At 39.9% G+C, this 27,460-nt stretch overlaps 1 protein-coding gene across 1 annotated transcript in view; it reads right to left on the bottom strand.

The window, feature by feature from the left end:
* RNF144B (ring finger protein 144B) overlaps positions 1–27,460 on the bottom strand; it is a 58,680-nt gene that overhangs the window by 14,208 nt on the left and 17,012 nt on the right. Inside the window, exons 2-3 of the mRNA XM_081322987.1 lie at positions 25,683–25,870; positions 6,433–6,537 (exon numbers count right to left, since the gene is read on the bottom strand). Coding sequence (XP_081179113.1) covers positions 6,433–6,537; positions 25,683–25,847 — 270 coding nt within the window. The 5' untranslated portion in view covers positions 25,848–25,870. The remainder of the gene's footprint in view (positions 1–6,432; positions 6,538–25,682; positions 25,871–27,460) is intronic.

Raw genomic sequence — 27,460 nt, 5'->3', positions numbered from 1 at the left:
AGGCACCATTCTGCGATGGTTCTCCTCCTACCTCTCGGGCCGTTCACAGACGGTGTTGGCAGGGGGGCAACAGGGCCCCTTAGTTGTGGGGTGCCTCAGGGGTTGGTGCTCTCGCCCCTCCTGTTCAACATCTATATGAAGCCGCTGGGAGAGATCATCCGTGGCTTCGGGGTGAAGTATCATTAATATGCTGATGATACCCAGCTTTTCATCTCCACCCCGAACCAACCCAGTGATACCCTCGATGTGATGTCCTGTTGCCTGGAAGTGGTACAGATTTGGATGGGAAAGAACAGGCTCTGGCTCAACCTGGCCAAGACTGAGTGGCTTTACGTACCGACATCTCATTTAGTCCAAGAGGTTCCATCTTTGATTATAAGGAGGAGAGATGTTACCTCCTGATAGTGATGGGAGCACCCCGATACTCCCATATTACACCCCTCCTGCGTGAGCTGCATTGGTTACCGGTTGCCCTCCAGGTGAGATTTAAGGTGCTGGTACTTACCTTTAAAGCCCTACATGGCTTAGGCCCGGGATACTTGCAGGACCATCTGCTACCGGGAACGAATTCCCATCGCCCAGTACGCTCACACAGAGAAGGCCTCCTCAGGGTACCGTCGACTAGACAATGTCGGCTGGTGACCCCCAGGGGAAGAGCCTTCTTTGTGGGAGCACTAGCTCTGTGGAACCAGCTCCCCCCTGAGCTTCAGATGGCCCAAGATCTCCAGTCCTTTCGCCGCGGCCTCAAAACACTCCTTTTCTACCTGGCTGACCTGGACTGACAGGGATTTTAATTATGTTTACAATTTTTAACTCTAATTTTAATTTATTTTAATTTTTAATTTTAATTTATTGTACAGAGGCCTTTAATTTTAATTTTATCTTAATTTCTGTATTTATTATATGTTTTGTTGTTAGCCACCCTGAGTCCTTCGGGAGATAGGGCGGGATATAAGTCCCATTAATAAATAAATAAATAAATAATTGGATTCATATGTTCCTCTAAGACTGGGTTCTCCAAAGTTATCTGTTGCTATACTAATATTCTTCTGGTCCTTGCCCCTCCCAGCTTTTTTTTAAAAAAGATTATTTTCCAACAGAGCTGCAAAGCAAAGTCCCAGTCTCCTTCATTGGGTTTATTTCCAAAAATGTGCTCATGGAAAATAGGAATAATGTGCACCTGTAGTCCTGTTCTTCCCCCAAATTTATAGACCTGCTCAGAAAAAGGTTAGAGATATGCAGTTGTCATTCTGTAAGATAAGATGCTAGAGGAGAAGGCAGGTGACATCCTGATAAACTGGCAAATTTTCGGCTCAGCATGTTTTGTGAACTCAGCTATTGTGGTTTATAAAACTTGGTTTTAGGGATTAGTACAATGCGAGAACCAAGCCAATCAGGGAGTCTTCTTCAAACCATGATGAAGCCAGTTATGGTTTACTAGAATATATAAACAAGATAATTTTCGTCCTGTTTTTTTTTTCTTTCTTCTGCAGGTTCCTTGAATTATTTGAATAGTTCAACCTTAACTTTTCTGTTGCTTCACACTGATTCACATATCTAGCAGTTCAGTGCAACTTGCCAAATAAAGTTGTATTTGGATGGGTTGAAGGCAACAAGATGTTAGTCGTGTGAGAATGAAAAATGTGACTTATGACCTGTTTTTCACACTTGTGACCGTTGCAGCAACCCCATGCCATATGATCAAAATTCAGAGTCTTGGCAATTGGTTCATAATTGTGATGATTACAGTGTCCTAGGTCATGTGACCCCCTTTTGCAAACTTTTGACAAGCAAAGTCAATGGGGAAGCCAGATTCATCTAAGAACTGTGTTGCTAACTTAACAACTACAATGATTCGCTTAACAACTGTGGCAAGAAAAGTTGTAAAAAAATCACTTAACAAATGTTTCACTTAGCAACATCAATTTTGGGCTCAGTTGTGGTCATAAGTAGAGGACTACCTGTCCTTACAGCTGCCACTTCTTTGCCTGCTGCCCAAGCAAGGCAGCACCAAAGTAAATGCTGAGCAGGCATTGCAGGGCGATTACAAAGACACTTTATCCCTTTCTAGCACTGCCAGCAAATTTTTTGAAAATGTACTCACAAATAAAGGTAGCAAAAAACCATTTGGCTTGTCTTTTAAATGTCACTCATCATTCACTTCCTGTCCCATTTCCCCTCCATACAATTATCCTCCATCTACTTCAGATTCCTATTATTCCCCTCAAACTGAAAAGAAAATGAACAGCGCTCAGGAGGAGCCTTAATCACCCGGCTGTATTCTATGAAAAGACAGGATAAGCAAACTAAATAGGAGCTATGTTACTATTTTTAGGCACCGAGTACTATTCAAATCCTGTTTCAGTTGCCATGGAAGTGTTCCAAAGGCTTATTATAGTTGTTTTTGAACAGAATTTATTCCAAGAAAACCTATGTAACCAATTAATGCTATTTCAAGTTTCAGGAAAATGGATATGGAGTGGAAATTATTTTTCTGCTCTAGTGGGTAATGTGGGCCTTGGAAAGACACTCAAAACAATGTTATTCTTGTTGACCAACTTACTCTAGGACATTAAATGGGGCTTGTAGATGTACTTCAAATGGACTACTTCCAATTCACTCCTCACAATAGTTGGAGTGCATATATTAGAACATCTTGTAGGTCTTTGCAGCCAACAAATTACTGCAGCAAAGAAGGAATTTTAAAAACCTAGATTTTCAAGTGGAAATCTGGGATTTGAAGACCCACACCGTAAAGCTGCACTGCATACTTTTCCATAGCAATTTGTATTTATCATTTGGGCACTGAATAGTGCCTGTTTAGTGGAATATGCAGAGATGACTTTTTAAAAAAATATCATTAAAGGACCCTAAGGATAATAACCACACAACCAGATTAGAAGCTACAACTAGTTTGACCGCTTCCATCATTCCTAGTCATTTACAGTCTTGGGCTATTCTTTCTGGAGTTAACTAGAAAGTAAATTAAAATGGCTTATATTCTCTCAGTCACTGCGCCTCCGTTATAGTACATTCACATACACAGTAAAAAAAAGAGGTCTTTTTCAACTAAAGCTTTCATAGAGCTCTCATTCTTCTTAGTTCTAATGCAAGTCAGCAGACTGTACCTCTTTTTGTTGATCTCTAAGCTGTTTTAATCTAGAGCTTTTGAAGTAAAAAATTGGTTTTACCATCTAAGCGAGGGGGTCTTCAAACTTGGCCCTAAATGACTTGTGGACTTCAACTTCCAGAATTCCTCAGCCAGTGTGCCTGTAACTGCATGTATCAGCATATAAAGACTTCCATGCTTGGATAATTTCTAGGTGACAAGCCCCTGACTATTAAAAAGGAGAACAGTTTGAGGCAAACTTTTAAAGATAGGTCAAGACCTCTAGGCAAGTGGAACTAAATCTGGGAAGAGATATGGGTTCCATGTACTGTATGTATCAATTGCAAATATCTGTATTTGACAGGTTTCCTTGGAGATCTTCAGGTTCTTAGCATGAAAATCTGAAATGAAGTATACATATGCTTAGCTTCTGCCTTTAACTAAGGACCCTGACAAGAAATTGTCTTGAAAGTCCTGCTAATTATTCTAACAAGCCCTTTCTGATCTTGAAAATTTTATACCAAAAGGACAGGGACAAGAGTGGGTGTCCTTCCCTCTTAAACTCTCTGAACCCTAGAATACCTCCTTGCCCATGCCATGTGTTATAATGTGTAAGACATCTCTCTCTCTCTCTCTCTCTCTCTCTCTCTCTCTCTCTCTCTCTCTCTCTCTCTCTCTCTCTCATATGATCATGATGATATTTTCCATTCAGTTGTGTCAAACTCTTGGAAATTGTATGGACCACGTTTCTCCATGTCAGTTCTGAACTTGCATTATTTCTTTCAGTTGTTCTATGCTCTAGCTCAGTAATGGCAAACCTTTTAGAGACCGAGTGCCCATACCGCAACCCAAAACCCACATATGTATCATTGGGTGCCAGGTGGGCATGCCCATTGGGTGGGTGTGGCCCATTGGGTGGGCGTGGCTGCAGTGGTAACGGCAGACTGGGTGGGACTAAAAAGTTCAATCAATCAATTCCAACTTTGCAAAATCTTTTTTTTCCCTGTGAGAAGTTGAAATTGACTGATTGATTGAAACTTTTTTTTTTTTTGCACACAGCGGCGGAGGCCTAAAGCAAAGGTTTTATAAAACCCAGCTGAAGGCCTAGGATTGGAGCGATAATGCGTGTGCCCACAGAGAGGGCTCTGCGTGCCACCTGTGGCACCCGTGCCATAGGTTCACCACCACGGCCCTAGCTGGTGTCAGCTTTGATGGTGATGTAATAAATAAACCTGTTTAACAAATATTTCCGAGCAACTATGATCAAAGGCCATCAAGACTATCAATGTAACATGTTTGGTGGGCAACAAGATAAAGCTGGTCTTAGGGCTAGATAAAATTTAGAGATATAAGCAGAGCAGCATATGAAGTATTCTATAGTAGCAAAGTGTAATATACCCATATTGTTTATTTATTAAAAGAAGTAAAAGCTTACTAAAGCTTTGGCCCAGCATAGATCATTCGCTGCTTTTAAGAGCATCTATTCTGGTCAGAATGATTACTCGTCACTATATCAGTGAAGATCACAAATACATAAGGAACAAAACCCATAACAAACTCCAGCACTTCCCACCATGCATGGCCCATTAAATGTCTTTCTCATTGTTTATTCATTCAATATTTAGGGTTGCATACAAAAGAAAACATTAATGACCCATTAGATGTATACCCTCAAGTGCCCTCTTGCCTGGCTAACTGAAATGAAACTTAGATTTCAGGAGCTTTACAAACAATAATCTTGAAACACTCTACCATGATTTTCATGCATACTTTAGCACTGCATTTTCTCTACATTCAGAATGTCAAAAGCTTATTATTATTTCAGGTCTAAGTGAATAATGCTAGAACGTTGATCTAAGAAAGCAACTTCATCCCTTAACAGATTTGCCAACTGTATAATTCAAGGTGAACATGTGCAATGTGCCCCTTGAAAATTCAACTTGAAAATCATGCAAATTTTATGTAAATGTGGAGATCTTTTATTTGTATAATTTTGGGGTGAGCTTATTACTTTACAGCACTTTTTTAAAAAACTCAACTTTTCATATGTCAAGAAAGCTATTTGATCATGGGTTAAAAGTGGCCAATGGGAAGTTTTTATCTTTAGGCCTTCAAGATTAATGTCAGCCTTCATGGGTAAACCAGATTTTTAAAAAAACATGAGCTAAATGAGATAAATTTACTTTATTGTAAGGCTACATTAACAGAATCTTGCAAGTCTGAAAATATAAATTCCCTGCCAGCACTTTTAATCACTTGATCAATTATGTGAAGTTTTTTCTAAGTTTCTTCCTCTGACCATTAATCCATTGGGGGGCGCTCCCTCTCGTCTGACTGTTTCCTAGGCAGCATTTCTTCCCTTCGTTCCCCAAGGTCTTCCACACATTCTATTGCAACACCTTCCAAGGAAGGAAATCTCATGTTCTATTATTTTATCAAACCTTTTAATGAATTATATTAACATGAAATGTCTACACTGCTCCTAACCTTTTGACCAACTGATATTCCTTGGACATTTTTAATCCTATTATATATCAACTTAATTTAAAATTGGCAAATTTTGCCATCTGCTAAGTCAGACATGTCAAACTTGTGACGTCATGTGATGTCGCACGACATATTGGAAATTTTCCCCCATTGCCAGCAATGGGGGTAGGCGTGGTTTCATCGTGATGCATCCGGCCTGTGGGCTGCCAGGTCTGTGGTAAGTTATCTTGAGAAAATTCTGTTTGGAATGCAACATACAAGTAATTTGTATAATGACAATAGGTATGATAAGAACCATGGATAATAATGTTTCATGAAAAGATTTAATATAAATTGGCCATGTGATATTTTTTTATCCTGAGTTTTTATTAACAAGAACTGCATAGTTGGGGTATACATAACACTTCAGACATCCAATGAACTGCACTTGGGGTTCATATATACTCTTCCAAGTATATACAAACACCATTTCCTCCATACAAAAAAAAAATCCTTCTCAAGCGACATGTAACATTTCTACCATTTGTGTTTTACAATTCTGAATGCCATAGTACATCTTCCAGAATCTATCACTAACAAAGAACTAGGGATATTCAAATTGAGAATGTTCTTGTTACAAGCAAGCAATTCTGAGACTGTCTGGATGCCAAGTAAACATTTCCCCAGGAAAGGGAAAACAAGAGAAAAACCATCTGCTTGTTTCTAATTTCTCCTTGAAGTGGGCTTTTTGCCAAGTAGTCATTAGGGTAATTAAGGGGGAAAACAATCTAATATATTCATTATGTAAATGAATGACGAAGATTAAAAGCAATGAGAGAGGAACTAAATATAAATACCTCTGTTTCTTGTAGCATCCCATGGCCTAAACAGACCACGTCTGGACAAGTGATGGGAGAACCACACCCTTCACGGATGGCCAATTGCATGTATTGTTTTAGACACTAAGGAAGAAGAAATATGTAAGTTATAAATCATATGTAAAGTATAATATGTAAGTATTATATTCCAATGGAAACTAATAAAGGAGAGAAGCAACCTAGAACTAAGGAGAAATTTCCTAGCAGTGAGAACAATCAACCAGTGGAATGGCTTGCCTTCAGAGGTTGTGGGTGCCCCAACACTGTAGGCTTTCAAGAAGACACTAGAAATGGTATAGACTCTCCTGCTCATGCAGGGTGTTGGACTAGATGACCTCCGAGGTCCCTTCCAACTCTTTTATTCTATATTCTGTGTTCTAAGTTATAAATCATAAAATGGCAAAAGGCAGCTAAACTAGCTATTGGAGCTAACTCACCTTTTTCAGCATCATTGTAACGTTGAACTGTCTTTAATCAAACATTCATAAGTCAGGGACTGTCTCTGGGTTACTATGGGAGGATTGTTAGATTTTTTTGATTAATCAGACAAAGAGTTAGACTTTAGAGGAGGACAAAATTAGACTTTATATTTATTGGTTGCCATCTAATGGTCATACAAATTCATATAATCAAGCTATAGGTGTATACTATAGGCCACCCAACCAAACAGAGGAAATAGATGAACTTTTTGCTAGTCAGCTAACTAAGGTATGTAAGAAGCACATCACAATAGTAATGGGTGACTTTAACTACCCTGACATCAACTGGAAGACAAACTCTGTACCAAGTGGAATATCAAACAGATTCCTGACAAACCTAGCAGACAACTTTGTCACCCAAAAAAATAGAGAAGGGAACTAGGGGATTAGCCATTTTGGATCTAATTCTCACTAACAGAGATGAAATGATAGAAGGTGTTGAAGCCACAGGAACCTTGGGAGGAAGTGATCATGCAATATTGGAATTCAACATTATGGAAGCACAAGCAATAGAATACAGTCAAACTAGTGTCTTGGACTTTAAGAGACCTAATTTCAATAAACTTAGAGAGATCTTAGGAAGGAGTCCATGGATGAGAATCCTTAAGAGGAAAACAACTCAAGAAGCTTGGGAAATTTTGAAAAGTGAGATAATAAAAGCCCAGTCTAGCACAAAACCAACAAAGAAGAAAAATAACAGCTCTCAAAAGAAACCAGCATGGCTGCATAAAGAACTCTCTGATAAATTGAAAGATAAAAAAGACAAGTATAGAAAGTGGAAAGACGGGCACATAACTAAGTCAGAATATCAGCAAATAGCCCGAGCCTGCAAAGACAAAGTGAGGAAAGCTAAGGCTCAAAATGAACTAGGGCTTGCAACCAAAGTCAAAAATAACAAAAAAAAGCTTCTTTCAACATGTAAAAATAATGGATCCAGGAAATTACAGAACTATCAGCCTGACCTCAATACCTGGGAAGATTCTGGAAAAGATAATCAAACAACGAATCAGCGAGCATCTAGAGGCAAACAAAGTCATTACTAAAAGCCAACATGGGTTTGTTAAAAATAGATCATGCCAGACAAATCTTATTGCATTTTTTGACCAAGTGACAAAATTAGTGGATCAGAGGAATGCTGTGGATATAATTTACTTCAGTAAGGCATTTGATAAAGTAGATCACAAACTACTACTTGATAAGATAGAAAAATGTGGGTTAGACAGCATCACCACCAGATGGATTCATAGCTGGCTGACCGGCCGTACTCAGAGTGTGGTCCTCAATGGAACTGCATCTACATGGAAGAAAGTGTGTAGTGGGGTGCCCCAGGGCTCTGTTCTGGGCCCAGTGCTCTTCAACATCTTCACCAACGATTTGGACGAGGGGATAGATGGGGAACTCATCAAATCTGCAAACAACACCAAGCTGGCAGGAATAGCCAACACTCCAGAAGACAGGCTTAAGATACAGGAGGATCTGGACAGACCTGAACACTGGGCGCTATCTAACAAAATGAAATTTAATGTTGAAAAAAGTAAGCTTCTACATTTAGGCAAGAAAAACTAAATGTACAGGTATAGTATAGGGGGTACCTTGCTCAATAGTAGTAACTGTGAGAGGACTCTCGGAGTCCTAGTGGACAATCACTTAAATATGAGCCAGCAGTGTGCTGCAGCTGCCAAAAAAGCCAACACAATGCTAAGCTGCATTAACAGAGATCACGTGAAGTATTAATACCACTTTACAATGCTTTGGTAAGGCCACACTTGGAATACTGCATCCAGTTTTGGTCACCACAATGTAAAAAAGATGTTGAGGCTCTGTAAAGAGTACAGAGAAGAGCAACAAAGATGATTAGAGGTCTGGAGGCTAAAACATATAAGGAGCGGCTGCTGGAATTGGGAATGTCTAGTTTAATGAAGAGAAGGACTAGGGGTGACATGATAGCAGTGTTCCAATATCTCAGGAGCTTCCACAAAGAAGAGGGAGTCAAGCTATTCTCCAAAGCACCCGAAGGCAGGACAAGAAGCAATGGATGGAAACTAATCAAGGAGAGAAGCAACCTAGAACTAAGGAGAAACTTCCTGACAGTTAGAACAATTAACCAGTGGAACAACCTGCCTCCAGAAGCTGTGAATAATCCAATACTGGAAGTTTTTAAGAAGAGACTGGACAGCCATTTGTCTGAAATGGTATAGGGTTTCCTGCCTATAGGGTTAGACTAGATGACCTCCAAGGACCCTTCCAACTTTACTATTATGATTATGATTATGATTATGAAGTACTGCATAGCTGACAAACTGAAACATCAGAAAGCGATTATATTGTTGAGATTGGATGGGAGCTCTAGACTGCCCTAATAACATTACATGAGGAGAGGAAATAAGACCAAGGACTTCTCTGGAAACATCCACTGATAAGGCAGTTCTCACTACCCAAGAGTTAAATCATTTAAGTTATACTTTCAATTCAGTTCAATTCAATTACACATATTAATCTAGGCACAGATTAGTTATTTTAGGGCTTTGCATAGTCTAGGTCAGGGGTCTCCAAACCTGGCAACTTTAAGATTTGTGGACTTCAATGCCCAGATTTCCCCAGCCAGCTACTATAGTTCATCTGTTACTGGGCCTGCTTGGTGGAACATGACCCCGGAGATTCAGGTGGCCCAGGGCAGGATATATTTTCTTAGTTTTCATTTCTGATAGTTTTCCTTTAATGGCGTGGATGTAATTTGCATGAATTGATGCATGGATATACTTAGCAGTATAAAAACGTTATTTAGTAATAACTCTGAAGCAAACACATGAAATTAAAGATGAAGGTCTATGCAGGGGTTCCCTATCTTGGGAACTTTAAGACGTGCACTTCATCTCCCAGAATTCCCCACTCAGCATTAATCTTGGTTAAGTTTCCAAGATTGATAAAACTGGTCTATAACCTTGAAAAGAAAAGCATTTCTCATGTTTTATTTACCCTTTTGATAATTTCCCTTTAAAAAATCATTCACATACGTTAATGCTAATTTGTTAATACATTCATGTCAAGGAAGTGACATGCTTGCAATTTTCAATTAACATCAGATAAGTTCTTTGAATAAGGTTTCCGGATTCCCATAAGTAAATGAACTGAATTCTCATTTTTTTAAAGCTTTCTAAAGCATTTAAACATTCTCTTGCAATATAATTATGACCATCAGAGATATAAATGTAGGTTGAGGTTTAAGATGAGCTGGTAAATGTGAACTGGGGAATTTATATCCCACAAATCCATCTCTATTTTGTGGCAATTACACCTAATCCATAATATTAAGTACATATTCAATGTTAAGTATTTTGTATTACACAAAGCCCTACAATAGGTGATGTTATGAAATGTTATTTACTTATTTTGTCATGGTTAAGAACTGCCAATCTCCCTCACATAAGGTGTTCTGATCTTATAACCTTACTATAAACTGCTTCATCAGGTATCACAAATGGTGCCATATAAAAAGACTTCTAAACATTATATCCTCCCACAGAAGTGCTACTGCAAACTAGGATTTTAAACTTCTGGAGTAAAAGGGACACATCAGGGACTTCCCACATTTCCAGAATTTCACAGGAAATTTAAGCAGCATCTCTAGCACAAATTGTGTTTTTCAGCTAAATATTAAATAATCAATATCACTTGGCAGCCCATCCCGATCAGAAATAGTCTAGGCAAGCGGCAGGCAACTGTTGTGCACTTTGAAAACAAGTCAGGGATGCCAAGGTTTGGGACTTGTTGCCTATTCACAAAATAGCTGTTACAGTAGAAGTGGCTCATCAGAAAACATCCATTAACTAGAAGGTAATCTGGTAAAATTGCTCTTTGACATCCTCCCAGTCTGAGTGAAAGAATGGGAGAGAAGGGAGAAGTCATGTTTAATTCAGCCTTTTTTTATTGAAAAGTTTTACAGTACATTCTTTAAAAGACAAAACCCCTCCCAACCCCCTCCCCTCTCCCCAAACCTCCCCAACTCTTCCCTCCCCTCTCCCTCCCCCCTCCCCGACTTCCCAGAGCTAAATACAGGGTATAAAAATACAAACAATCATAATCTACCATATGCAAACAACAATAAAATATTAAATTCTATCACACTTTAACTCTTATTAAAATAACTACAAGTAATTTATATATCACATAAATCCAATACTTATTCAAATGCTAGGTGAAACTTTTTAGTCCCGTATTTATTCTGGATGTAATCAATCCATCTTCTCCACTCCACAATATATCTCTGTTGCGACTGGTCTTTCAAGTACGCTGAGATCTTTGCCATTTCCGCCAAATTAGAAACTTTTAAAGTCCATTCTTCTATAGTCGGCAGTTCTTCCTTCTTCCAATATTGCACTACTAAAAGTCTTGCTGCCGTAATTAAATTCAACATCAACTTAATGTCCACAACAGTAGTATCTGTAATAATGCCCAGTAAAAACAATTGCGGACAAAACTTTATCCTTTTCTTGAATATTTTTTGCATATTCCACCAAATTTTAATCCAAAAAGCTTTAACCTTTTTACAAGTCCACCATATATGAAAATACGTTGCATCTTCACAACCACACCTCCAACATTTGGGCTGGCAGTTCGGATACATACTTGCTAATTTTTTAGGATCTAAGTGCCACCTATAAAACATTTTATAAAAGTTCTCTCTTAAATTTTGGGCTGTTTAATTCAGCCTTGAGTTGTGTGTCCAATCATATTTGGTCAATAAAGAATTCTGTTCTGTTCTAGGTAGGAAACTAGGAATTGCACTGCAGACAAAGATATAATGTATGAAGGAAGGTTTTCCTCTGTGCCTCACATAGGAGTTCTCTATCTTTCCAAGTGCCCAGCATGCAGTGGTCATTCCACACAGTTTTGGGTTGGCTTCACCTTTTCCATGTTGGTCTGTTCAATATTTACCTGTACCTTTTTCTACCCCCCGCCCTCCCCCCCTGAAAATTCTGAGTGCCTTGTCCACCATGTTTATAAAGAAACTGACATACATGGGACAAGTGAAGGGAGAAGCACAAATAACTTGCATCCAATGACGATGAGGAAAGATTTAAGTGCACCATTTGCTGCCAAGCGTCTGCTCAAATTTTTCATTTCAAAAACCTTTAGGGATTTATTTGCACTCAGTATGTAGCTCAACCCATCAGGCAATGTGTTCAAATCTCATGGTGCTAACTAATGGCTTAAGAAGGCATTTTGTACTTCCTCTCATCTCAAATCCATCAAGGCCACTTTTAGATAATCTTCCTCGGAATTCACAAAGGGCTGACTTGTTCAGGTCATCATTTCAGCCTGTTACATTAACTATCCCTGTGATTCAACACTTTAAAAGGCTTCCAGCTGATTAACTTCAACTCTTACAAATTTTCAGAAAGCAAATGGAAAAAGGAAAAATGCTATAGCAATATGGCAAATGTTAGTATGGAAGATGAAGTTTATGCAGAACATAGGACTTATGCCTGTATAAACAAACATACTTAGTCTATTTGGGGCAAGAGGCTACCCATGTAATCTGGTGAGGGCCATACAGGTAGCTCTTACAGCCATTCGTTTAGTGACCATTCGGAGGTACAACAGTACTTTAAAAAGTGACATGATTTTTTTTTCAAAGTTACAACCCCAAGGTCATGTGCTCACAATTCAGTTGCTTGGCAACTGGTTTATATTTAACATGGTTGCAGTGTGCCAGGGTCATGTGATCACCTTTAGTGAACCTCCGACAAGCAAATCAATGAGGAAGCCAGATTTACTTAACAACCATGTTAAGTAAGTGATCACCATCATCACCTCCTACGGCTGGTCTTCCGATACGCTACCCCTCGCCGCTGGGCTGTGGAGCTGACCAGGTGGTTCCGCCCCAGGCACCTAATGGATCCAGAACGATTCCAGACGGCGCTTGGGTCTATACCTATCTCCCTCACCCACAGCCCGGCTGATGCCTTGGTGGAGGCTTGGGAGAGGGCTGCCACCGAGGCACTTGACCGGGTTGTACCCTTGCGACCCCTGATCCAGCGTAGATCCCGATGGGCTCCAAGGTTTTCTGTGGAGCTATGGGAGATGAAACATCGGAGACGGAGTCTGGAGAGCTGTTGGAGATCCAGCCGGTCTGAATCTGACCGATTGTGAATAAGATCTTTTACTAGGTCTTATCTCACGGTGATGAGGACGGCGAAGTCTAATTACTTTGCCGCCCTCATCGCGTCCACAGATAATCGCCCAGCCGCCCTGTTTAGGGTAACTCGTTCCCTCATTTCTCAGGAGGTGAGGGAGGAGCGCTTGCAGGGGCGGGCCGAGGAGTTTAGCCAGCATCTGGCAGACAAAATCATTCAGATTCGGACCGGTTTGGACTCTGACTGGGCAGAGTCTGACGGGGAGGAATCAAGCGGTCTTGAGAGTATTATCTGGACTGAGTTTGATCCTGTGACTCCCGAGGAGGTGGACAGGATTATGGGGAGGCTGAGCTCTACCACCTGTTTATTGGACCCGTGCCCTTCCTGGCTGGTTTATTCAGCTCCGGAGGAGACACGAGGCTGGTTCCAGGCAGTGATATCTGCTTCTTTGAGCGAAGGTGTCTTTCCCGCCACCTTGAAGGAAGCGGTGGTGAGACCCCTTCTCAAGAAGCCTGCCCTGGATCCAGCTATTTTGAATAACTATCGTCCAGTCTCCAATCTTCGCTTTTTAGCGAAGGTTGTTGAGAGTGTGGTGGCGCATCAGCTTCCTCTGTTCCTGGAGGAAACTGATTATCTTGATCCGTACCAATCGGGTTTCAGGCCCGGGTACAGCACGGAGACGGCATTGGTCGCGCTGATGAATGATCTCTGGCGGGCTCGGGACAGGGGTTGTTCCTCTGTCCTAGTCCTATTAGATCTCTCAGCGGCTTTTGATACCATTGACCATGGTATACTGCTGCGACGTCTCAGGGGGTTGGGAGTGGGGGGCACTGTTTTCCAGTGGTTCTCCTCCTACCTCTTGGGCCGTTCGCAGTCAGTGTTGACGGGAGGGCAGAGGTCCGCCCCGAGGTCTCTCGTTTGTGGAGTTCCTCAGAGGTCGGTCCTCTCTCCCCTCCTGTTCAATATCTATATGAAGTCGCTGGGTGAGATCATTCGTGGTTTTGGGGTGGGGTATCATCAGTACACCGATGATACCCAACTTTTTCTTTCCACCCCAAACCAACTCAGTGATGCCCTCGACGTGATGTCCCGTTGCCAAGACTGAGTGGCTGTGCATACAGGCATCTCGAGTGAACCATTCTATTCCATCTTTAATGATGGGGGGTGAGGTGTTACCCCCCCCCCATTGATAGAGCTCGCAACTTGGGTGTCCTCCTGGATTCGCGGCTCAGCCTTGAAGATCATATAGGAGCCGTGTCCAGGGGGACTTTTGCTCAGGTTCGCCTGGTGCACCAGTTGCGGCCCTATCTGGACCGAGATGCCTTGTGCAAGGTCACTCATGCGCTCATGACCTCCCGGTTAGACTACTGCAATGCTCTCTACATGGGGCTGCCCTTGAGGACCACTCGGAAGCTTCAACTGGTGCAGAATACAGCCGCGCGAGTTGTGATAGGGGCCTCCCGATACTCCCATATAACACCTCTGCTCCATGAGCTGCATTGGCTTCCGGTTGCCCTCCGGGTGAGATTCAAGGTGCTGGTGATGACCTATAAAGCCCTAAATGGCTTGGGTCCAGGTTATCTGAGGGAACACCTGCTGCCGGCATCAAGTTCCCTTCGTCCTGTGTGCTCCCACAGGGAGGGCCTTCTCAGGGTGCCATCGGCAAAGGATTGCCAGTGGGCAACACCCAGGGGGAGGGCCTTCTCTGTGGGCACGCCTGCCCTCTGGAACCAGTTACCCGTAGAGCTTAGGACAGCCCCTGATTTTCGTTTGTTCCGCCAGGACCTGAAGACCTGGCTCTTTGAGCTTTCCGGCCAGGACTGAGGATTTTTTAATTTTTTAACTTATTGTAATTGGGTTTTTAATCAGAGATATAGGGGTTTTAGATTTTAATCAAGGAAAATTTAATTTATTTTAATTGCTATTAATTTTTGTATTGTAATGTTGTTTTAATTGCCTTGTGAACCGCCCTGGGTCCTACGGGAGAAGGGCGGTATATAAGTTTAATAAATATAATATAAATATAATATAATACTAACTTAACAAATACAGTTATTTGCTTAACAACTGTGGCAAGAAAGGTCATAAAATGGGGCAAAATTCATTTAACAACTGTCTCGCTTAAGAGCTCAGTTTAGTCTTAAGCCAAGGACTCCTGTACAACTTCTCCACGCTTCATTACAAAACAGTCCTTTTACTTTTAAGTTGGTGGAGATGCAGGGTGTTTTTTACTGATTTTAACAATACTGTGACAATCTCCTAAATGTATACAAATCTTAAATTTCATTGCACAAAAATTTGTTCACTTAGAACTGTTATATCTTGTATAATTAAAGTACAGATTTGTTAATTAAGTCAACTAACAAATAAGTGAGCTTCTAATTTGCTGGCTAGATCTTTGATATCATTTATGGAAAATATCACATCATTGGACAAAATAACAGTCTGACTCCACTAAGAAGATGAAGATATTCCCTCAGATAGTGACCTTTTACTCACCATTTTGGATTTTGATAAAGATAACCCTGAGGTAATCTTTCTTTCTTGGGCCATTTTCTCTGCAATGAAATCTAGTCTCTAATTTTGTTCAAGCATTAACATATAAACCAGATCACTTTCTTATCTTATGTAAGATATTATTAAAATTATTTAAAATTCTGTGGATGATCATTACCAACCAGACATTAAAGTTTATGTTCTCTGTCTGCCAAACACTTTTTTTTGTACTTGGGCTTTTTGTCATATTGTTTTTAAAAAGGAAATATCTTTGCCATGATCTTTCTTATTTGCAAGATAGCCTTTTTTTTCTTTGAAAGGCTTTTATGCTGGGTTTCTGGGTTTGCTCAAGAAAATGCAAATGTTTGCAACCCCCTCTAAAAGCCAGGCAAAATAACCAAAGAAAATTGACAACACTCTGTGAACTTTTCTCCTCCTTTTCAATAGAAGAGCCACCTGCACAGGTGCCAGAGAGCTTTAATTGTTCCTTATTTATAGCATTTCTGACACTTCGAAAATAAAGACATTTGCTGGCTGCTTCCAAACGGCTCTTGGATGTTGTTTCTCATTCCATACACTAAGCCAGCATTTCTACACTTTACAGTCTCCAAACTGGCTTCTGTTAGTATTACTTATAGAGTTTGACTACTGTAATGCACAGTACATAGAGCTGCCCTTGAAGACCTCTTGGAAGCTTCATCTGCTCCGGAATGTAGGCAGTAACAGACATACATTTTGTGTCCATGTAACACTCTGCTTCACAAGCTGCACTAACTGCCATTTTTGGTTCCAGGTGTGATTCACGTTGCTGGTCACTACCTATAAAGCCTCAGAGGGGCTTTCTCAAAAGGCAACTGGACTGTTTCTTCCTTAAGGAAAAAGAAAATGTTTCACTTCTCATCCAAGAAGCTTCATCAGTTCTGATGGGTCATCAGAAATGATGAAGAAATGAAATCCCTTGGATGAGAAATGGAACATTTTCTTCTTCTTTAAGGAAAAAACAGTCCAGTTGCCTTTTGAAAAAGCAGAGACAACTATGATCTAGATCAGACATATCAAACTCATGACATCACGTGACGTTGCACGATGTATCGGAGCTTTTTCACCATTGCCGGAAATGGGGTGGGCGCGGTTTCTTCATGACATGTCTGGCCTGCAGCCCGACAGTTTGACACTCCTGATCTAGATGACTAAGAATCTCCACAGACATTTACCTATAAAGCCTTATGTGGCATCGGATCATATTACTTGAGATATCACCTGTCTCCCATAACATCTGCCTACCTGGTTCAATCTGGCAAGGTTGGCGCGCTCTGGGTTCCCTTGACCAAACAGTGCCATGTATCAAGTCCCAGGAAGCATATCTTCCTTGTGGTAGCATGTGTGCTCTGGAATGAGGTTCCCCAAACACAAATACACCAAGGTTTGCATTCTCCACCATCTTTGTTCCTTGGTTTTGTGTTTCTTGTAATGTTAGTAGCTTTTAAATGTTTTTTTATTCAAAATTTTTATTTTATTCAAAAGTAAGTTAAAATACAAAACTCTAAAAAAATCCCCCCAAAAGAATAAAAAATGAACACTAAACACAAAACATTTAAAACATTAAAAAGGTGCATTAAAAAAACAACCCATATACACGTTATCCCCCTTAATTGAATACTGAGCAATACATCACTACAATATTAATTCCCACCCCTTGTAAAACATGCCCCCCCATTTTTTTTAAAAAAAAAACTAGTAAATCTATTTGCAAATTAATGATCTGTCTCTATATGCTATATTAACAATAAAATAATCAACAGGAAGAAAATTGCTTTTAAATATTTTGGCAAATTGTAAACGGCCCAGTCACAGAGAGTCTGGCAGCATATACATTTAATAAATTATTCTTAATATATTCTATATTTTAGCAGCAACTGGAAATAGAGCTTTTATTTCTCAAGTAAACTTATTTTCCAAGCAGGCTAAGCTACAGCGTAAATTTCCTGGGCTTTGGCCTACTGTGCCTTTTGATACAGGCAATTGTGATAGAGCATGATGACAGTATCAAGCAAACTTTAGCCTTGGTGGAGCAGCGGGCTAATGCCTCCTTAAGTAACACCAGCTGCCTGCAATTAGTGCAGGTTCGAGTCCCACCAGGCTCAAGGTTGACTCAGCCTTCCATCCTTCCGAGGTAGGTAAAATGAGGACCCAGATTGTTGGGGGCAATAAGCTGACTTTGTAATAATGCTGCTTGGTGGGGGCGAAAGCCCTAATAAGCAGGCATATACATAGAATGAAGGCTATTGCTAAGCACGTTGATTTGTGCTTTAGATTGTAAGCCATCCTGAGTCTTCGGAGAAGGGCGGGATATAAATGGGATTAAAAAAAAACTTTAGCTCCCTCATAAAAACATTTTCCTGGACATTGACCCTTTACATGGTAATTTTCCTAGCAAAAAGATTAGTCTGGTAGGATTATTGCCATGAGCTTTTTAATGGTAACTGATTTGTAAAGTAAGGCTATACAACATTCTCTAGCTATATTTAGTTATTTGTCCTTCAGTAATTTATAGCAGCTTATAATATTCGTTTACAGCTTTTCACTAATAAGTTACAAGATTCAACTGAATTCGGTTATACTACTCCGTTCAGGCACCCTTCTTCATTTCCCCATATGATATATTAAACTTAAAACATTTTAATAAAAATCCACATATCAGTCAGACCTTCTGGCTATGGTGCTTACTCCTAGATAACTCATAGGAAAGCAGCCTTAATTTATCAACCTCTCAAAATTAGAAAAGTCCCATTTATTTATCTAGATGTATATATCCACTAATTCGACCACACAGCTCCTTTGCTATATTTTTCACTGCAATTATTTTGCATCTTCTGCAAATCTGTCTTGGCATGCTGCCTTAGAGCTATATTTCAGAGAAGCTGCATCCAAATAATCACAACCAACAACCCCACTTGGGTTTCAACAATCATGCCATTTGCTCTTTATACAGCTATAGGTGGTAAAACACCAGGTTCTCTTATTCCAGTGTTAAACATTAGTCATACATTTTAATGATCTGACTAAGTTTGCAATATGTTTTGTTGTTTTATTTTTAAATAAAATACTATACACGTAGAGATCTGGAGCCTAACAACTGTAAAAAGTACCCTTGCAATTGCCATTAGGATCTTGATGTAATTCTATCAAGGGAGTTGCCAACATACAACTTTAAAAAAATAGTTCTTAGTGTGGTTCCCATAATCAATCCCCTTTTAAAGCAGGTTCATGTACTGTGTGTGTTAAGCAGTAATTAGCGTGTGATGCACAACATCCATTACACTTGATCAGCTATTCAGCAGAGTAGCGTGTTTCCTGGCTCTTTTCAACAATTTTAGGAATAAAACACAAATAAAAAAAACGTATCTTTCAAATCAAGCCCAGCTGCTTCTGATGTCATGGATACAAGCAAGTTATTTTCTTAAGAAAAATAGATACGTAAATGTTTGCTATTGCCATTTTCCGACATGCTTTTTTCAGTCTAGCCTCTAGTCTTGACAGTTCTGGGTGCTCTCCCGTCCTGCTTAGCTTTCTGAGATCAACTGTCAGTTATCTGACGATACAGCAATTGAAATACTGTTTCAAAAAGGGTTGGCTGTTAAATGAAAAGTGAATACAAGCATTTTACCTTGGGGAGCACCTGCGGCCGGCGTCAACTTCCCTCCGCCCAGTACGCTCCCACAGAGAGGGCCTCCTCAGGGTGCCACTGGTCAAAGAATGCCGACTGGTGGCCCCCAGGGGGAGGGCGTTCTCTGTGGGCGCGCCGGATTTATGGAACCATCTTCCGGTCGAGCTCCGGATGGCACCTGATCTCCGCTCCTTCCGGCGCGATCTTAAAACCTACCTCTATGAACAAGCCGGCCTGGCCTGATGGGATGGGGTCGGGTTTTATAAATTGATCTTAACCTTTTAATCTGTATTAATTTATTACGGGCATTGCTGTTTAATTACTTTTTATTTTTTGTACCTTGTTTTTTATTATGTATTGCCCTGTTCACCGCCCTGAGTCCTTCGGGAAAAGGGTGGTATACAAATTAAATTAATAAATAATAAATAAATAAATAAATTTTAAATGGTAGGGCTCAGTTCGAAGGGGTCAAATAGGAATAGAATGAGATGTGTATCTAACTGGAATAGGTCTCTCAGAATACCATTTCTAGAAGCGCAAAACCAAATTCCACAAAAGCCCATTCATCCTTAATTCATACTCTTCTTCTCTGCGTAGGTCTCAAGAATAGGGCATTGAGAAACAGGATAAACAACTGAAACCACACGTTGCTGCATATCTCTACTTCTGCAAAAGAATTTAACCTAAAACAAAGAAAGGAAGTGAGAAATGAGTTTACCTGCCTGTTCTCAAGAGACATATTCAAAACAGAAACTGGATACAAATCTTCACTGTACTATACAGTATACAAGATAAAGTAGGTTTATAATGTTAACCTTTTGTGAAGGCCACATTCTCCCCCAAGAGAGTCTTTTATTAAAGACAAATTTGTAGGTATTGTTTTAATTTAAAACATTATAATAGAACTAGCAGTGCTTTTTTTCTTAAAAAAAAAAAGGTACTGGAACTCACACACGTCATACAACCCGCCTTGCCTACCCTACAAGGTTGCATCCAAAAAAGGTGCCGGAACTCTGTTCTGGGCGTTCTATGACAAAAAAAGCCCTGAGAACTAGTCTTAGGGTGGATGAATTTCTCATACCAATGCAGAATTCTCTATAGTCAGAGACTCAGAGATATAGTATAATACTTCACAATGTGTTGTTGTTAGTTGTGAACTCGTGTCTGACCCATTGTGACCCCATGGACAATGTTCCTCCAGGCCTTCCTGTCCTCTACCATCTTCTGGAGTCCATTTAGGCTTACGCCTACTGCTTCAGTGACTCCTTCCAGCCACCTCAATCTCTGTCGTCCCTTTCTTCTCTTGCCCTCAACCTTTCCCAGCATTAGGCTCTTCTCCAGTGAGTCCTTCCTTCTCATTAAGTGGACAAAGAATTTGAGTTTCAGCTTCAGGATCTGGCCTTCTAAAGAGCAGTCAGGGTTGATCTCCTCTAGGACTGACCGGTCTGATCGCCTTGCAGTCCAAGGGACTCGCAGGAGTCTTCTCCAGCACCATAGTTCAAAGACTTCAATTCTTTGGCAATCAGCCTTTCTTATGGTCCAACTTTCACAGCCATACATTGCAACGTCAACTTCCCTCCGTCCAGTGCGCTCCCACAGAGAGGGCTTCCTCAGGGTGCCTCCGATCAAAGAATGTCGATTGGTGGCCCCCAGGGGGAGAGCGTTCTCTGTGGGCGCGCCAAACCTATGGAACCGCTTGCCGGTTGAGCTCTGGACAGCCCCCGACCTTCACTTCTTCCGGCGCAATCTAAAAACATATCTATTTGAGCAGTCTGACCTGGTCTGATGGGTTAGGGTTGGGGTTTTAATACATCTTAATTATTGTTTTAACCTTGGGCATTTATTTAATCGCTTTTAACTTTTGTATCCTGTTTTTGTATTTATTGCCCTGTACACCGCCCTGAGTCCTTCGGGAGAAGGGCGGTATAAAAATATAATAAATAAAAAATATAATGAATAAACTGGGAAGACCATACCCTTGACTACATGCACTTTTGTTGGCAGGGTGATGTCTCTGCTTTTTAGTGTGCTGTCTAGATTTGCCATGGCTTTCCTCCCCAGGAGGAAGCGTCTTTTAATTTCTTGACTGCAGTCCCCATCTGCAGTGATCTTGGAGCCCAAGAAAATAAAATCTGTCACTACCTCCACTTCTTCCCCATCTATTTGCCAGGAATTGAGAGGGCCGGATGCCATGATCTTGGTTTTCACACTGTATATAACATTTTTAAAATGTTAGTATTGCTGACTTTAAAATGTTAGTATTGCTGACAAATCAAATGTAAATTTGTTTTTCTTCAAGCCATCCCAAAACAAAAAGCACTGAAATTTCAAGTAACTAACTTTATCCCTGCTTAAAAACAATTCTTTTGAATCAGACCAAAAGCCTATTTAATCAATATATACAGAAGCCAGCCAGATAACTACCCAAAGGATAATGTGAAGATAATAATACTCCACATGCTGCCCGTAATTCAGAAGGTAGTGAATTACTCATGACTCATGACTAGGACAGTTCTCTATTGCTTTGAGTTTATTTTGTATTCTTTTAAAACTATCTGTATTGATGAATATCACCATAGGCTGATAGCGGTGAATTCAGCAGTTAAGTATCTTTTGTATTACGTAAATCACCATCTATTTAGTTTCAATAGATGATCCTATCTTATATCTGAATCTGTCACAGACCTCAGAATTTTAATAAAAGCAAATTGGGTCCTTGAGAGCCCCAAATTGCTTTTTCAAATATTATAGCACAGTTTTGAGGAGTCAATGGTCGCTCTTGAAATTACTAGATCTTCTATAGACAGCTAATTTAGTATAGAAAATCTCTTGGATGTGAAAAATTTGTTGCCAGTCCCAGTACATTATATTGCCCTTGCTATGAGACATATCTCTTGTTAATATGGATAACAAAACTTGGTTTATTAAACATATGGTGTCTGAATGAGTTCATATAACTTATTAAGCCCAAAAGTAAACAAATCATATTTGACTCTTCTTTTCCTTCATTTTCACCTAGCAACAGAAATTTTGGGCTCAATTGTGGTCATAAATCAAGGATTATCTGTATCCTAACAGTTATTTGTGTGGGTTGGTTAATATATTGGAAGTGTTACACAAGGTAAATTGTTTAATATTTGCAGCCTCAAGCAAATACAGAGTCCAGATCTCTGTCATGTGGTATATTAGACAAAATAGGTCCACAACTGGTTCAGACAGATTCTTTTTTAAGAATACCAGGAATATCATACACCAATTATTACAACTACTATACTGTCTTGTGTTTATCAATGTCTAATATATCACAAGGTATAGAGAACCTATGGAATGATCTTATAGGATGGGAAAATAAAGCACTACCAGGGCAATAATCATATTAAGTGGGGCTTTAACCTGGGCCAAAAAATTAGTTTCAATAAACATCTCAAACAGGCCCCTCCCTAGTGCACAGAAATATAAAAGGGGGGGAGGGAAATGCTTATTCAGACTTCCAAACTTCTGCTCCCATAACTGTTACAATAAAAGTAATCCTAACCTCTACAATCTATGACTGTAATGAAAATACTTCCCTTGAAATGAAACTTACAAAAATATAATTAATGATCTATAGATATTATCAACTTAATTGTAAGATTAGATTTTGTAAGAAGAGCTATTAAGGCTAAAAGACACTGAGACAACACCCCAATTCTAATTTACATAAACAAAATGCTGAAATAATACTCAGGTTTCAAAATAAAGCATACATTATCAAACTCACTCCAATGAACTTGTTAAGAGTTTACACAAATGTTGTATAAGAGGTCATGTAAGCAAACATTTTGTGAAATATGAAGTCTCTGCCACTGAACTTTAGTTGTCCCCATTCCTATTCCTAGCAAATAAGATTACTAGAAGCTTCAGCACTCAAATTATTTTTTATTTACATATTCACTCAGATGTATGTGCTGTTCCAATCACATGCATATAAATATATTTATACATGTGCATAGAAATGCATAAAAAATAGATAATATAGGCCTGGAGAGCAACAGGAATATATTTGTTACAAATTGCTACTGGTATTAAGAGACGTACTTAAGAGGAACCTATTATATCTGTGTGAATACTGAAACATAGTATTTAAATTATATACATACATACATGGGCAGGTGTATATCAATAACCATTGAGATGCCCTTTCTGGTCTGGGATTGTCTAGACCAGGGGTGTCAAACTGCTAGCCTGCAGGCCAGATGCATCATAGCGAAAACATGGCCACCCCATTGCCGGCAATGGGAAAAAAGTCACAATACGTTGTGACACGTCACATGACATTGCGAGCTTGACACTCCTGGTCTAGACCTTAATATCTGAAAACCCTTCTCACGATCTTGCCTATGGACAATAACCAGAGTATCTTCTTAGTTGTGGCTGTCTGTAGAAATATGTCAGGAATCTTCTGTTAAGGAATTTGTTGTGCAGAGATCTCCTTGTGCTACCAAAGAGTTGCACAGAAAAGGAAGGGTACTGAGAGCAGCAAGAGTCACACAAGAATACACTGAGTTGTAAAAGCAAAAAGTAGTTTACTTTTGAGGTGGTGTAAAAACAAAAATGCACAGTCAAAAATAAACAGTCCAGGTCATAAACAATAGCAACAGTCCAAGGAGTAATCCAAAATACAAAGTCTTCTTACCGGTCCAGAGGTCAATACACAGTTCAGGTTTACAACAGTAGTAAACCAACAGCAGAGCAAAAACAGTAATAGTAGAGATCAGTGAATTCAGAGAGAGAGAGAAGCTATGTTCCTAGCTTCCTCTTATGGCCATGAGAACACTTACACACCCATTGGCCAATTAACTTCTTAAAGTCATAGCATTATGGTTAATATATTTTCAACCCAACATTGTAGGCTAACACCATATGCCTAACATCTTCAATTTACTAGTTCCATTAAACTGCACTCTTCATTATTCTGTTTTAGTCCTTTGATGGGATATTGGAATATGGATTTTACTTTACTGAAAAAGTTTTTGGATCTGAAAGTTCCTAAACCAAAAACTTGAAGCATTAGGAAAACTGGGGTTATGACTGATACTTTTATTTTCATATGGGAAACCATCCTAATGCAGGTTATGAAAAGCTCTGTATACGTACAGCTAGTAGAAAAACATTAAATAAAGCAGTGATGGATCAAATAAATGATTGTGGAGGCAAGGAGTGGCCCATCACAAGTTCACAAGCAGGACTCTAGCAGCTTCCACTTAAATTCTTAGCAATTGATAGGGAAAAAAGCTTACTAAAAATCACTTATATTTTCCTGTACATTTACTATTACAATTGATATGATAGCTGAGCGATAAATCTTTTTCACATCTGACAAAATATAGATCTGAACACTATTAATTCCTTACCTCTGCCACTATTGCAGAATTTTAATTAAAAAACTAAATTCCAAAAATAATTAAGGAAAGCACAAAGAGTATAATTTCTGGAGTTCTTTCTAATTTATTTATTTTTGTCAACACCTGCCATAGGAACCACCTGTATTTTCTTATGTGTAACAAAACAGTGCATTGCACCTCATCTATGTCCCTCTATTCCACTTCCATCTGTGTGCTTTTGTGCAAGTATGTACACTAAGAAGCACAAATGGGGGGAATTGGATAGGCTCTGTTGGATAGGAGGCAGGATAAGGGTTAAAATTGGAGCAGGAGCTACTACCATTCTGAATCACTTCCATCACTGCCCATCCCATAAGGATTTTTTTTCCTATACTTCTATAGTTTTTTTCACCTCAGTCCAAACTTTGCCCATTTTCAAAGTCAATCTTTTTTCCCCATTGATTTCTTCTGCCACACCACATTTGGACCTATTCTATTTTCAGAAAATTGTCTTATTGACAGATAGAGTGACAGACAGTTTTGCACATGATTTTTCTCCATCATTTCGCTGGGCTAGCAGGAATAAAAAGAGGAGCCACAGCTTGGCAGACAAGGACATGATCTGTATGGCTGTATTTTAGGTATAATCTCTCGCATCTACAAAATGTCAGCAATGGATAGGGGATGCTGTGTTGTAGAGGCACTGCAGTGCTGCTACTCAAGTAGGACAGACAGCCCTGAGCCTAAAATATTCAATGTAATAAAGCATTATCAGAAGAATACAAGCTGTATATTTATTACTGATGGAAAAGGTCAGGGCTTTGCAGGTGCTAGTTTTCTTCCTCTCTTTTTTTTTTCAAAAAAAAAATTAAAGTATCTGGAAAAAAAAGTATCTAAAAAAATAAAAGAAGATGTTTAGAACCTGGTGCACAAATGACCATGCATATTATGCTGTCTACCCTGCTCTAGAATATAATGTTGAAAATATAATTCTTAATTACTGCATTAATCTATTAGCTAATGTTACAAAGATGTTTTTAGCTCATTCTTTTCTTTCAATGATAGATGCATTGCTGTCCATACTTACTGAGGTACAAAAGATGCAATTGCAATCCTGAAGAGCAGTCATCTTATCCAGTGAATATTCAGATAAGCACATTTTGCAAGTCACCAAAGACTCCAAGGGTAATTCCCCGACTTCTGCTACTCCGGTTGTCATGGTGCTGAAGCAGTTTTTAGTAGCAGAGGACATCAGTTTAAACACAACCAGCAATTCTACAAGATATAAATCAGAATGTTCCAGTGAGAATGATTTTGCAAGCTAAAATTTAACATAATGGAATTGTAAGCAAGGTATAACTGACATCTTCTACAGCTCCATTTTTAACCGGTTCTTTTACTCATCAATATAGACTGTCAAGGGACGTGGTGGCTCAGTGCTGAGGTTGTCGATCAGAAGATCGGCAGTTTGGCGGGTCAAATCCCGAGTGCCGCGTAGCAGAGTGAGCGCCTGTTACTTGTCCCAGCTTCTGCCAACCTAGCAGTTCGAAAGCACGTAAAAATGCAAGTAGAAAAATAGGGACCACTACGGTGGGAAGGTAACAGCGTTCCGTGTGCCTTTGGCGTCTAGTCATGCCGGCCACATGACCACGGAGACGTCCTCAGACAAGTGCTGGCTCTTCGGCTTTGAAACGGAGATGAGCACCGGCCCCTAGAGTCAGAAACGACTAGCACGCATGTGCGGGGGAACCTTTACCTTACCTTTACCTTTACCTTATAGACTGTCAAATACACTGATAGGGCTAACCCACTTATATTTTGTGCAGAATAAGATAAATACATTCCCTCCTAATTCTACAGCAGCCTTCATCGATTCAGGTGGAGCAAACACATTCAGATCAATCAACAATATAAGCTTAGCAGAAATATTTTCTATCAGAAATGTTCATAACATGCCATAAAAGATACGGCTTGGTCCACAACTAGACAAAATGAGCCACTTCCTCAGACTCTATAAGCTCAAAATAATCCCTGATGATTCCACAAAACTTTGCCCTGTTCACCACTGTAGACCAGCCCTGCCAATATGTAGCTTTCCAAGCAGACCTGCACAGCCCACAGATGTTTTTTAAAAGTTAATAAATTCACCATTGCTGCCCCAAAAGATGCATTCTCAAGAACCTACGAAACTTCCAAGGCCACATTACCACCACCAGCTACAGCAATGCTGCCATTCCATTAGCTGCCAAATATATCAGGTTTTCCTTTGTGGCCTGCAATGATTTTTAATTTATCAATGTGACACTTTCCTGTGTACTAATTCTGCAAATCTGCTATGGACTCTTTCCAATTGGCATCCATCCCAGACCGTATACCCCTAAGGAACCAACAACTACAACCTGTATATCTAGTGAAGCACTTCCCAGAAAGATCCAGCTTACCCAGTCTGGTAGACAGTTGACTTTATGTTTGGTTGACCTATGTAATATGGACAGAGCATTTGATAAAATTGCCCTAGCACAACTTCTCTGCAGTCACTAAACAAAAACAAATGCCTGGTCTGCTGAGGAAATTTGAGGGAAACGAAGTGCCTGAAGAGATGTTGGCATAAAACTCAAAGTGGACACCACCAAGGACTGTTAAGAGCACAGGTCTCAGCCTACACTGGTGATAAGAGTGGCAAAGTGTCTGTTCTTCTCCATGCCGATTGTATCTGCAGACTTCTGAGTAGAAGCCCTGTTTCATGTGTGGACTACTGCAGTACGCTGTACATAGGTCTGTTCTTGAAGACCATTTGGAAGTAAGGCTGGTCAAAATGCAGTGGTGCAAGCAGTTGTGCTTGCATCTTGGTGCACTCATGTAACA

Source organism: Vipera berus (assembly GCF_964194415.1).
Source record: "Vipera berus genome assembly, chromosome: 3".
NCBI lineage: Eukaryota > Metazoa > Chordata > Lepidosauria > Squamata > Viperidae > Vipera > Vipera berus.
The sequence above is the reverse complement of the archived record's forward strand: the minus strand, read 5'-3'. Positions and strand labels throughout refer to the sequence as shown.